This window comes from Melampsora larici-populina (genome assembly GCF_000204055.1).
Source record: "Melampsora larici-populina 98AG31 unplaced genomic scaffold MELLAscaffold_18, whole genome shotgun sequence".
Classification (NCBI taxonomy): Eukaryota; Fungi; Basidiomycota; class Pucciniomycetes; order Pucciniales; family Melampsoraceae; genus Melampsora; species Melampsora laricis-populina.
The window spans coordinates 510,856-525,412 of NW_006768782.1; the positions used below are offsets into that span (position 1 = coordinate 510,856).

General features: G+C 42.1%; 1 protein-coding gene across 1 annotated transcript; it reads left to right on the forward strand.

Moving 5' to 3' along the window:
• Positions 1-9,936: 9,936 nt before the first annotated feature.
• On the forward strand, positions 9,937-12,189 carry MELLADRAFT_71882 (uncharacterized protein; the record flags this gene model as incomplete). Its single annotated transcript, XM_007409946.1, has 6 exons — positions 9,937-10,343; positions 10,458-10,636; positions 10,728-10,801; positions 10,892-11,321; positions 11,391-12,007; positions 12,046-12,189. 2 exons carry the CDS (start codon positions 10,967-10,969, stop codon positions 11,747-11,749), a joined length of 714 nt encoding a protein of 237 aa, XP_007410008.1.
• Positions 12,190-14,557: the final 2,368 nt, after the last annotated feature.

The following is a 14,557-nucleotide window of genomic DNA, read 5'->3' on the forward strand; positions in this document are numbered from 1 at the left end:
GGCTCCGGGGGACGTATCTGCGGGGGTTGGGCCTTATGTTAGGCTAGAGAAGATGGGACTTAAACCCATCTTCTCCCCCTGAGAGAACCTTGTCCTGTCTTTGACAATTGGACTCAATTTGTAACTTGAGCTTTACAATCATAAAGGACCAGCACGTATAGAAAAGCAGTCTGAGGAGAGTCTCCAGACCAGAGAGAAACCAAAAGGCTCCTTTGAAAAGTTCGGATCGATGGACAAACGCTGAGGGCACGTTCACTTAAGGGATTTCTGACCAGAAATCACATTCTGTAAAATTTTTAATGGGTTAAGAGATTTTTACACTCAACGTTTTTGCACTCATTATTGAGTGTAAAGTTGGTCGAGTGTAAAAATGAACATTCAGTAGGGTAAAGTAGAATTTTACACCCAATCCACCCCAAATCCTGGAGTGCAAAAAAGTCATGTGTAAAACCATGAGTGTAAATTTGTAACTTACTGTGCCAAAGATTGACTTTTACACTTGATATTCTTACACTTCATATAGAGTGTAAAAACATCAAGGGCAAAAATCACTTTTGGGTGGCAAAATTCTACTTTTACACTCCAACCACCTTACACACAATAAGCAGTGCAAGTGGCTGGAGTGCAAATTTTAAATATCCACCCCAGAAATAGAATTTTACACAATACCTAACTTTGAACCAAATTTTGAACTTGAACAAAAACATGTGAAAATTTTGACTTCCTTGGCTTTGTTTCAAGTTTATTGTGCTCTCAACTACCTCATTGTGTAACTGCCTGTCAAGTGCGCAATGATCCCACCACTCAAGTTTGCATTTCTCAAAGGCCACCATTGAACCCATAACACAAGATAAAAAGAAACAAGATAAAGGGAGGGAGGAGAAAGAGGATGACTTCCAAGCTTACCCTTGCAATCATGAACATCGGTATTTTTTTGGTATAGCTAGCAAACAGAAAAAGGAGGAATGATAGTGCAGTCGCCACCGGAATCGCTTGTCGGAGACGATTCCAATAAGTATGATACCGGACACCCATCAGGTGGGAGGCGAGCTGAGATTTCAAACAGTTCAGTAATTTGTTTTGTATGATATACAGGAATAGGGTGCCCAGGCTTACAGTCACTTTTTTGACGGTTCCTTGTGATAATGTGTGAGATCGAATGTTTGAATGCTCATCACACTTGGAAATGCCATCACCACAATGGTGATTAATGGCTGGGGAACCTGCCAATCACTAATGAGGATAGACTTCAATGCCACACCAAAATTATGTCATCGATGAGAAAAGAAACCACTTACAAGTTGATGAAAGGGCTTGCTTTGCCTTGTTACTCTGATCTTCCAAACATTTAAGACCGTCTATACGATGATGACCGTTGAATGATTTGATGCTCAAAGTCGTTAAATCAGCTATAAGAATCGAAAAACGCGTTGAGGATCGGTTTGCAAGGTGAGCGAATGAGCGAAATCGAGCGAACAAGAGTCTCACACTTTTCGCGATCATCTCTTTGAATGGAGCTCTGATTTTGGAGAAAGATATCGAAATCGAAATGGAAATCAAGGAGAAGGAGCTGTTTATCTAGATTGAAGTTATAGTTTGATGGACAATCAAAAGTTAGGATAAAATCAGATTGGATGTGGATTCCCGAGGAGAATTCAGTTCAGAGATCCATCGAATGGGTCCAACTCGATTCAAACATCCCCTACACTGGAGTAGCAGCTCGATTGAGGACTCGCGTCGTGAAGATCAAAAAGAAGATCAGGAACTATTTTCATTAACAACAGTTGAGGCAAAATGAATTAATTGATTGATGTCAATGAGGTGAGAAAAAACCTACAAGTTCTTGCTTGTGAGATCGAGATGAGGTGTCAGCACAAAAGCTCTTCTGAGAATGGTTATTGTCAGTGCTGTTGAGATCGCATCCAGAGTGTTGTGGCTTTCATCAAATCTAGGGTGGTTGGATAAGAGCTTCTTGATATCAGATGTTGGTGTCATAAAATTGATAGTGGTGGAGGAGTTTTTTGGGTGAAAGTGAAAGGGTATTGACAGAGAGGCAAGGGCATTGAGTGAGAGAGTGATGCCGGTCGGATACTGCAGAGATACTGTGCCTATTGGATGCCTCGTGATGCCGTGCAAATCTGTAGTTTGGTGGTGACCTTTTGAAAAAAAACATACCAGGGCTTGACGTCCAACTTTGAGTGTAAATTATTTTGAGAGTAAAATTAGAATTTGGAGGCTTGTACAGATTTTTGCCCCCTAGAATATTTGCCCTCAATAAGGTATGTAAAAGTTACAGTGTAAAAGTCAATCTTTGGCACGGTAATTTACAAATTTACACTCATGGATTTACACATGACTTTTTTGCACTCCAGAATTTGGGTCAGATTGAGTGCAAAATTCTACTTTACCCTACTGACTGTTGATTTTTACACTTGTCCAAATTTACACTCAATATTAGCCCTGTTCAAACCAAACCGGGTTGCCCAAAGACCCGGTACACCCAGTCAATTTTTACACTGGGTGTACTGGGAACGTGGAGAAAAAAAAATTTCTCCACATCCCCCTCTCGATCAATCAAGCCACTATGCCACGCAAACAGAAACCAAAGACTAAAAATCCCCCTCTTAACTCCAACAATTCAACAGAGCCGTATCCAGCTATATCGGTCCCACTCACCAATACACCAACCGATTCTCTCAGCGCTGGATCTGGTCACTTCACGCCGGGATCAACTGTCCCAGCCTTCCGAGGTTCACCCACGACTTCCCTCTCTCAAACTGACTTGATCAGATTGGGGCAGGCTTTGGCTAGCTCAGCTACATCAGCATCTTTGATCGCGAATTCACCTCAGGGTTTGGTTTCGTTTCCAACAAACTCCCCAGCTTCGATCTTGAATCCCGCTTTGTTCACATCGATTGGATCTCAGGTGACTGCAGTCACGCCTATCAACGCGATGAGCAAATCACCCGCTGAAAAAAGAGGACGCGGACGACCTAAGAAGTCGGTAACGGAAGTGAAGCCCATTCAATCGTCGTGGTTTGTGGAGGGACCCGATGGCTACTCCGACATGGACATCGTCGCTTTGTGGTGTGCTGAGCCGGATAACTTCAGTCGTTGGAAAAATGCTACTCCGAGCAAGATCGCTATAGCTGCTATCTTGAGCAATCATATGGAACAGAAAGATCGGCCCGGTCGATCACCAAGGGAGTGCAACAAGAAGGTATGCACTCTCTTGTACTGCATTACTCATGTTCAGGTGTTAATGTTCTCGGTATTCTTATGTTTAGCTCGGATGGCTTGAAGACAAGTTTAAGGATGCCTGGGATGAAGTCAAATCAACTGGACAGGGGGTTCTCGACAATGAAGATTACCAAGAAAAGTTAAAAGAGATGAACTTGTTATCACTCGTTGTCAACAGTGATGGTGAAGAGGAGAAGGTTGGAAAGATATGTGATAACTCACAAAAGAGAGGCCGTTACCGAAAGCCTGTGAAAGGTTCAGCATTAGGTATGTGGTTTTCCGTTATCATTTCCTGACTGTATAGCTGATACAGTGGTGGATGTATGTAGATAATGCGTTAGCCATCTTTCCTTGGTATTTACTCTTGGAGGGTGTGATGCTTGAACGCTCAAACATCATACCCGAAGCTACTCACGATTCTCTAGGAAACACCTCATTAAATTCAATCACTAACAACATAGATTTGATCGATGACGAGATGGAATTGATAAATGGTGATGATGGTGATGGCCGCGATGGCGACAATGCTGGTTCTCAACGTGCTCTTGTGGTATCCGATGAAGAGGAGAGCGATGAGAAGTTAATGGTTGAAAATGTGAAAGAAAGAAAGGTGTCAGTGCGTCAAAGACCTAACAAAAGTAAGTGACCTACAATTTTGATCTTCCCTTTGATTATGTGTTTTTGATGTTTGAACATCCAGAGATGAGACGGGATTCTAGAAACGGAAACGCACCTCGAGATCCTCTTGGACTCCAAACCCTGATGACCGACTTTCTACCCTCAAAAGCCGAACGCCAAGCCGTCGCGAAGGCCGAGCTTCGAAAGAACCAAAAACAAGATGATTTGACGTCCAAGATAGCTCAAGCGATTACGATTATGTCAGACAATCGCAAAGAAGATCTCAACCTTAAACGGACTCAACTTCGCAGTGATACAGTGACCAGATTTATGGGCATGGGGGATACTTTTGAGGAGGCTTTTAAAAAAGCTTCCTTGCTTTACCCCAAACCTCAAGCAATTCGTACTCAAGAATTTGTACAAGGTAGTAGTAAGGATGTCAATCTACATGAAGCACAAGATGAACAAGACGAGGATTCCAAAAGCTCCGAGCTCAAATACGACGGTGGTGGATCTTCGGATTGTTGAACAGGACACTCCTCAAACGCTTTCACCTAAAACCTTCAGAATTTCAAGGTAGTTCTTATTTGAAAATTTCATATCGTTTTGATTTCAAAGAATCGTTCTTAACCAAAATTAGTGTTCCTATTTAAAAAGATAAGTGGTCCTTCTTGAATAACCTTTCTTGTCAATTTGGAATTGTTTTTGTGGTTTGTTTATCTTCCAACTCCAAAATAGAAGGAAAAAAATCGTTATTATTTAACCTGTCAGCGAATAAACTTTGTGGCTGTTTTTGAATATCGTTGTTAAGCTGTGTGGTTGTTTTAGTTTATCGTTGTTTTCCTTTGATTCAAATTCTCAAGTTTGTGTGCTCTATGGTATGTTGCAGAAAGCAATTCCGTGCAATTGAACTCAGTGTGTGTCGTCTTAAAGAAAACGCGTGAAAAAATTGAATACTTCAATTCCAAATTAAAGAAGTCCACTCGAAATTAAATTTTTTTAAAAAAACAAAATCCTTGAGTTTCAAAAAGGAACAGTAGAAACACTCAAAATCGATATAGTAACTAAACAACTAATTCTGGACTTGCAAACTGAAAAGAATAGAAATTCCGAACAAATTGAAACAAAAGGGATAGTTAAGATAACGATTTGACAAATTCTCGAAATAACTCCTCCCTTTTTTGATCACCTATACGTACATTATCCATAGCTGCAAAAGCCTCGCTGTCTTCTGTGGGAGGAAGCTCTCGATGGTGTTCCCAATCTTCCGGTAGGCCTGATTGCCCAATGGGCTGGTGAAGGTTCACAAAATTGTGTACCACACAGCAGGCGGAAAGCCACTTCGTGAGGCGGAGAGCAGACCTTGGACCCTTGATAAGGACTCGAGACTCCTTACAGGATTGAGTCCTACCCTTCCATACACCGTTGGTGTGTTCAGATACTATTCGAGCCATACTCAACTCAAAGTTGAAGTGTCGATGAGGACGATCAAGCTCCTTGTTTCTTGGCTTTTTGAATGCAGGAACAATCCTTTTTGTCGAACTGTAGCCTGAGTCGGCTAACAGATACTCTCCAGGACTAAAATAACTTTCAATGTTTTTGTAAAACTGAGAGAAACATCCATATTAGCCAATAGCTTGCCCAAAACGTCAATGAGACAAAAGAAAAAAAAAGACACATTACCTCCGTTGATTTGAGGACTCCTTGATCGTGTGCACTGCCACACCATCCATGATGAGCATATATGATATGTCTACGATGATCACATATGATCAGGGAATTGACCGCATACATAGACTTTCGGCAATAGTAGGCCTCGCTGTTCTTCAGAGGTGCATAGGCAAGGGGTATGAGTGTTCCATCGATGAACCCTACACACTTCTTGAAAAAGGAATTAATTCCAATTTCAGCGCTGATGACTTCTCGTTCTTCGGGTGTTGGCCACTTCACGTATTTTGATTTGAGTTCCACAAGTGCCTCAATACATCGGTTTGTATAGTTTTCCACACTCCCTTCTAAAGAGAGACATCAGTACACGGTTAATTTAAGCGAAACCAGATAAATGAGCCTCACCTGCCATTTTGAACAATTCAGCGATTATTTGACACTGACCCCCGTTCCCAGACAGTCCAAAGTTCGCCATCGCTACCAAGAGCTGCCATGATACTGGAGCTTGAGGACAGTTCGAATTGTTATGGAAAATCGGGTTGTCAGCGATTTCGCGTACAAGGGCCAGAAACGTGTCCTTAGACATCCGAGCCTAGAAGCCAGTCACCACAGTCAAAAAGATCAATCAGTAAAATTGAAACTCAAGCGAGAATACGTAGTTTACGTACCACAACACCCCACCGCCGATCAGAGGCATCAAACCATGCTTCAAAACATTCCTGCTTCTTACATCGGCTTGAAAGCTGACGGTGCCTAGGAACCAGGTACCGTCTCTTTTGAGCACGTTCTAAACCGAATGCCACAATTGCAAGTGTTATTTCATCCTCCGTGCGACGACGTTTGCATGATGATCGGGATGATGATGAATTTGACAAGTCCGCTAGCAGTAAGTGACAAGCCATCAAAATGAGATGGTCTCGGTCGCTTGTGTCTTCTTCCGAGTCGGTATGATCTTCTGAGCCGACTTGATCAAGGATAATAACACATGCCATGATCGTAGTGAAGTTGGTGGTGTTATTGAGTGATCGTTGATAGGTTTGGGCCAAAGACACTACTTGAAGTGCAAAGAAGCACTTCAAGCAGGCCAACACGTTGGTACGAAGGGTTGAGTTGGCCATTTGCAGTGATGGTAGAGTCAGGGGTTGAGTTCGGCAGTGCTAGGTGGGTATCGAGGGGTGAGTGAGTGATGAACTCTGGGTGCTTGAGGTAAGGCCGGCACCCGGCCCGGCCCGGAGGCTGCCCGCGGGAAGATCGAGCGGGCTCCGGGCTGCCCGGTTTTTTTTTTGTTTTTAAAAATAGAGGGCTGAAGAGCGCTCCATAGTTTAAAATTTCAACTTAGATCTACATCTTCTCACACTTATCGTGCATAAATTCTGATACAAACCCTTCCTTTTTCATCATCAAGGTTATTCTGGATTTCCGATGAGCTCTACAAGGAAGCGGGGCATCAACAGCAGCCCTAACTCCGACAATCGCTCTCAACATATTAATAAACAAGCCCGTCTATCGTATTCAAAAGAAAGCACCCAAATCGTGACCATTGGATCTGACGACGAGAATTCCGATGAATCCAATGATCGTTTAAAAGTTTCTACCGCATCAAGTAGCTCAAATCGATTTAAACTTACTAGTAGAATCAATTCCAACCCCGGTAACAAAACCTCGTGGGTGTGGAGATATTTCAAAGTTGAAGTTGTTGTCAATCCGATCACCCAAAACGAAGAGAAGAGGACTGTTTGCACCTTTGAAGTCGAGCCTGAAAAGCCCTGTGGAAGCCATTATAAGTTAGATACAACTCAGAGCACTAAATCAATGAGTCGACATCTTGCAAAGCACGGTCTTGATGAAAAGTCGCATATCGAAGAGGGCACTGTGGACATGAAGAAGTACCTCAAAACAGGTAAAATCACTTGAGTAAGTACCAAAAGCTTACTATTGACTTATCTTTCACCTCTGACACTTCGCTTATTCACCATGATAGGCTGAGAAGCTTTCCACCTCAACCTTCCGGTCTGCCATCTTACGACTCGTTGTCAATCAAGAACTTCCATTTTCCCTTGTCGAATCCGTGGAATTACAAAAAGCTTTTGAACTCGCCAATCCAACCATTGAGCCTCTATTCTTTGGTCGTACTGTTTTGACCGATACTCTCAAGTCTCAATTTATCAAAGGCCGACGTTTACTTACTCATCTTCTGAAGGATGTTCCTTACATTAGCTTTACATGTGATGGCTGGAGTCAGCACAATAAATCCATTCTCGGAGTCACAGCTCACTGGGTTTCAAACGATTTCAACCTTTGTGAAGCAATTATCGGAATGAAAATCATCGAAGGGTCTCATAGTGGAGAGAATCTAAGTGATCATCTGATGGAAACTTTAAAAGATTACAACTTAGTCGATAAAATGTTTTGCCTCACTGCTGATAACGCCTCTGTCAATGCTGTCATGGGAAGAAAATTAGAAGAATCAGTTCCTCAATTTCAATCCGATCAACATCTTCTTGGCTGCATAGCCCATGTTATCAACTTGGTCGCTAGAGCAGGCCTTCACATGTTCTCAGAGAAGTTAGGCGACAAGACACCCTCTATACCTCCTGCACTCTCTGCTTGGCTCAATCGAGATACACCTTGAATTACCAGCGCTCTCAGTCGACTTATTGGTTTCACTAATCATGTTGAAGCTTCTCCACAGCGTGTGGAGTCCTTTGCACTCCTGGTTAGAGGTATGCTGCCACCGAAGGATCATGTTCGACTGATCCGTCGGGTTGATACTCGCTGGAACTCTGACTTCGAAGCACATCAAAGATCGTACCGACTCAAAGCTGCAATTGACTATCGGACTAAGAACGATCCCGAATATACGAAGTTTGCTCTCACTGAGAGTGAATGGGATTTAGTTTCTCATCTTGTTGAATTTCTTTCACCTCTCAATGTCGCAACTGGATTACTATCTGGATCGAAATACCCAACGTTCTCTGAAGCTGCACCTGTATATCAATGGATTTTGGAGAAACTCGATAAGGTTTGTTTCCAAAGAACTTCACAAAGCTTAGAATATTCTTTGACATTTTGATAATTCGATTTGCACAGGCCTGGGAACAAAATGCAAATGAACCTCTTCGAGCGGCTATCGGTCCTATGAAGATTAAGCTCGAGCAGTACCACATTGCTGCACTCCAGAAGCCCGTCTATCTCTTTGCTAACATCCTTGATCCTCGAAGTAAGCTTCTTGAGCTATCAACAAAAACTATTCAAATGGCTGGCCTGTACGACCGAGAGGAGTTGAGAACTAAATTTATCAGGGAGGCGCAAAAGTTTCAGCTCCAACCGCCCAATCCAGCAAATGATAACCCCGAGCCTGAGGAAGAACCAGAAGAAGATGGGCCACGTCGATTTATTACACGCAAAAAGGATCTCACAGTCAGCGAAGAAGTCGAATTGTATCTTTCCAGTGGACGTGAAGATAAAGACCGCCTACCTTTGGACTATTGGAGAATTAATGCTGATAAATACCCGGTTCTTGCGTGCATGGCTGCTGCCTACTTGGCTATCCCTGCTACAAGTGTACCCTCTGAGCGATCTTTTTCTGCCGGTGGGAGAGCGTGGACAGACGAACGAGCCACTATGGATCCAAAGAACTTTGAGGCATCAATTTGCCTCAAAAGCTGGGACAATTTGTTGAATGTTTGGTAGTATTGTTTGCTCGCCTTCCCAAAAATTGTTCTGCTCAAAGTTTTCCTTCTAGTATCTTTACGCTGTTTTTGTATTTGTTTGCTATAGTTTTTTTGTTTTTTTTTTCCTTTTTGATTATTTTTGTTTATTCTCTATCACTTTGTCTCTGAAAACACGCTAAAACACGCCAGTTATCGCCTATAATATCACTTATTTCAATGATTTCTAGCCCCTCGGGCCATCGGGCCGGCCCGGCCCGATAGCGAAATGCAAAGCGTGTTCGGGCTACAAGTGTTTTTGGTCATTTCCGGGCTGCCCCGGGCCCGGCCCGGCCCGCGGGCTGCCCGAGCAGAATCGGGCCGGGTGCCGGCCTTAGCTTGAGGTCTGAAACTTGAACATTCAACCCGGTATACCCAGTACCGCCAAAATTTCAACTGGGTGTACCGGGTCTTTGGGTAACCCGGTTTGGTTTGAACAGGGCTATTGAGTGTAAATCCTTGTGTGTAAAAATCTATTGACCCATTTTTAATGCAAAAATGAAACATACACCACCAAATACACACTTTAAATTTTGCAGAATGTGATTTCTCACCAGAAATTGCTTAAGTGAACGCGCCGTGAGTGTTCTGATGAGCTTTCTCGTCCTCGTATCTCCTTTGTTTTTCAAACGTGTCCTCAACCGAATTTCAAAACCAGATCCAAAGTTTGATTTGTCTTTGTGTTATCCTCATCCAACTCCTTAAAGGCGAACATCAAAAGTTCAACACGTTCAGCTGAGCATGATTTCGACTTGTTTGATTATGTAGGATCTATAAGACTTGAAGACAGATATCACCCACACACGACGACTCATTGGACCTTGCTACTTGAGCACTCTGCAGCATCTTTACATAGAGAAATTCACCAATAACATCCTCAAGCCGAACGACTCAAATCCCTCCATCCTCCAGATAGTCTTCGCGTCACTTTATTCTCCTTATTTTCAACCCAACTCCACCACAAGCACCAGCGAAAAATACTCAAAAAAGACCACAGATCCCTTCAAGTTCCAAGTTGATTCATACATGACTCCAGGGCCTGACTGATCCGTCCTGATGCCAAGAGTATAGTGCTGGCATCACGCGTTCTTTGCTTGATCGGATCTCGTAAGCAAAGTGCCCTGATCACGAAAGCAACCGTCAGGCCCAGCCCGACTCTCTCTCTGACTGGTGCTGACATGGACGTGTCGCAACCTCCTTCGTACCTCATACGGGTACTAGCAATTCTTTCTCTTGATACTCATAGGGGCCAACCCAACGCCAGGTTGAGGGCCAGACTCAAAGCTGACTTGAATCCAAATCTAATCCAATCAGTAGATCTGAATCTGATCGATTTGGTCAACCGCCATTTCGGTGTTTAGCAAATCGAACTGGTTCAGCCCCGATTTCATTTCATTTTGGTATGAGTTGGCTATCATCAGCTTACATGCTTTCTTGAAGAACCAATAGAATGGAACTCACTGTGTGCTCGAATTCGAATTTCTATCAAAGCTAGAAGCTCAGTCTTAAGTTATATCGACGGACTACTGATCAACTTTTAGCCATCTGATTAGGAACATCGTAAGGTCATTTCTTTTCGAACGAATAAAGTCAGTCATTTGAAGATACTCATCCTTAACTTCCCATTTTCTCATCATCACCTACATCATCATCAGAACTAAATTAGATTCATAGCTCATTCAAATCTCATTTATCTTTCAAAGAGCTTTAGAACCAAGAAACCATATAAAATGTTAAGAACAACATCAGATCCGAGTTGTGAAGCTTTCTATCGTAAACGTCCAAGACCACTTTCACTGAAATCTCAACCTACTCAATTCTTTTCATCTCATTCTACTCCCGGTATCCTTGATTCTTCAATCACCACTCCTATACTAGAAGAAGATACTCTTAACCTTTCACTTCTTCACACCTCTGAACTTCCTTCGCCAAAGAAACTTCGACCTTCACGTGAATGTGCTACGATACCTAATGGGTCTCTCAAGAGCGCTTTTAAGTCTCCGGCTCAATCTCCTAATACTACTTGTCCTACTACACCTGATACAGATTTTGGGGGAAAGATGTCGGTTGGAATCATAGAGATGGGTAAGTTCAAAGCTTCTTTAGAAACTCTTCAACGCTGTGATACTAACGTTTTGGGTGGTGATCTTATAGACTCTGCGTTTCCTTTCTCGAGCGCTCGGGCTAATTCGCCTACACGCAAAAACGTTCACTTCACCTGTGATGACACAGAGGTGGACTCATTATCGACGGTGATGTTATCCATACACCTAACCCATTCACCTCAATCATACGATCGATCTCCCATCGATGTAGGACCTTCACTCTTACTACCACCTCGATCTTCAAGCGATTTATGTGAAGAAAGTGAAGTAGAATGTAGTGAGGAAGATTGGTCGGATCCTGAACTTGGGTTAGATCTTAGTCGAACTTCTTCGATTCATCAAGCTGGGATTGGTAACTTACATGCCCTTAATCCTTTGGCTCTCACTTCTGCTCTGGATGGGTTTTAATACCTACTTCTAGTCTCTTTTTCCTGTGATCTTTTTCCTTTCGTGTTTCATTTGCTCCGAGTCTTCTTCACACCTCATCTTACATCGACGATTAGCGAAAATTTAGCTAGTTGAGGTTGTTGATCATGAAGAGTGTCTTTTGGTTCAGAATTTAGGTCTTGAGGTTTTTAATTCGATTTCTCTTTTAAGTCAATCATTTTAATTCCTTCACCTTTCTTTCTTTTCTTTTTTGATTAAATTTTTTAAAAAAAAGAAAACTTGATTTTTTTCCTTTTTTTCTTCTTACTTTTACTTTTTTTTACAAGCTTGTTGTTTTCTTATACGATTTTCTTTAATCTCATCTTTTTTAACTTATACATCTTGTTTATTATTTTATGGGATCTTATGTATCAACCAATGAATGATAATTCACTCCTTTAATTTTCCCCGGAGTGTTTTTTGAGGTTATGGATCCATTTTGAATCGCCTGAGCTTTATAGTTCACAATTTGACTTTAGAGAACTTTGGTAAGGCTTTGGGGTTTACTTTTGGTTATTTCTTTACTTGGTTGTGCTCAGAGCCCATGACTGGTAAGTATTCTGGAACTAAAACGAATTCTTTCCCAAACTCTTTTTTAGTCGAGTTCTTTTTGAGTACCACTTCTTGAGGTAGTCACTCTCTACTCTCTGACAGCGGGTATCACACTCAGTAATTGTTGTGTCATAGCATGCAAGATGCCATAGGATACCACATTGTTTGATGTATGGATAAATTATCATTCAAAGAGAGAGAATTTGTTCCTTTCAAAATACGTAGAGTTCAATCAAAACAAAACATCAAGGGATTGCAAGCCTCAAAAACGGATTGCTGTGCCAGAGGTTCTATTACTAAAGAAACGTTTTGATTAAGGACTCGTACACCAATAATTATCTCGTCAAGACTGAACCCTACTACTAGAATTTTACTATGTATTTATCAGATGTTTTCTGGATGACTTTTGTAAGAAAAAATGTATTCCTTGGAGTTGGTACTATGTATTAACTAAGGGGAATAGGTAAAGGATGGGTTCGGTCCCAGCAAGGTCGGTGTTGCGATCAACTGGAGCGCACGAATAGGAGATGGAAAGGGTGATGAATTTCATAAGCATCTTGACATAAACTAATAAGAGAAAAACATACCTGGAGCGCACGAATAGGAGATGGAAAGGGTGAGGAAAAGAACCCTTTCCTGATGTGGCTCCAGGTAGTTTATATACAAAAGGTGTCTTATGTAACAATTGTGTAATAGTTATGTAAGCACTATACAAGATTCATCGAGTAAACAGAATGACATGTGAGATGATTGAAGGAAGCATTTGATGGTGGGAAAGCACACTATAGATGATTGTACATTGGAATATGATCAGGTTCTCGTGACATAATCTGTGACTATTCCAACACCCCCCCTTGCGTCCAACAGAGCTTCCTTAGAAAGAAGAAAGAAAGAAAAAAAAAATACGCACTAGAGAAATAGATAGAAGTCAAAAGAGACAGAGAAAGAGAGAGAGAAAAGAAAAAAAAGAAAAGAGGTAGAGAGCAGTGTTATCTGGAATCTGTTCCCCCAAGATTGACAAGCTTTTTCTACCAGAAGAACTGGAATCAAGCTTATCCGTCTACGGAATTATTTCCACCAGAAACAAAGCCAACACCTTAGATCAGACCAAACATAGCCCTATGGCGCTGTAGCATCACTCGTGGAAGAGGTTTAGTGAGCATATCAGCTAGCATGTCCTTCGTTGATACATGTAAAATTGAAACATCTTCATTCTTGACGCATTCTCTCACAAAATGAAAACGTGTGTGTATATGTTTGGTTCTTGAATGATGTTGAGGATTATGAGCCAGTGCTTCAGCGCCCTCGTTGTCCACGTGTAGAGGAATAGCTGACGGAGGTCGAATGTTGAGCTCCGCAAGGAGATACTTAAGCCACATAGCTTCACAACAGGAGTTGGACATTGCTTTGTACTCGGCTTCAGTGCTGGAGAGGGAAACAGTCGATTGTTTCTGAGATTTCCACGAGATAGGTCCACACCCAAATCTGAAAGTGTAGCCGGTGGTTGATTTTCGATCGTGTCGATCTTCTGCCCAGTCTGAGTCAGAATAGCCACCCAAAGTAAGACGTAACTCTGAGGTGGAGAGTAGGTAAAAAAGGACATGAATTGCTGCGGACCAGTGAGAAGCTGACAGATCTCTAAGGTATTGAGAGAGTCGATTGACCGCAAATGACACATCTGGTCTGGTACATTGAGCTACCCACAGTAGTGCTCCGACGAGGCTGGAATAATGACCAGGAGAAGCATCCTCATCAGATGATCGAGGCTTGAGGTCCTTTATAAATGACGAGTCAGTGGGAGTTTGAACTGAAGTTTTGTTTGACGGAATGAAACGACTAGCAACATCTTTGATGTAGTGCGATTGTGACAAGAACACTTTTCTAGCCGGAATATCTCTTGTAATGTCGAGAGATAGAAAGTGAGTTAGTTCTTTGTTCGAAGAAATTTCAAATTTTGAAGAGATGGACGAAATGATTTCATCAACAAAGGAATCTTCTCCAATGATTGCAAAATCATCAACATGAGCTGTGAGAGCTCCGACCAATTTGTCATTTTTCATTCAGTAATACAAAGTAGGATCGTACTTTGACTGAACGAGATTGAGCGTAATGAGGAGTCGATGAAGTTCCGCATTCCAGAGTCTTGGTGATTGTTTAAGACCATAGAGTGAACGCTGAAGTTCACACACCCAATCAGGGTGTTCAGGATCTTCATATCCCTGAGGCTGAGTCATGTAG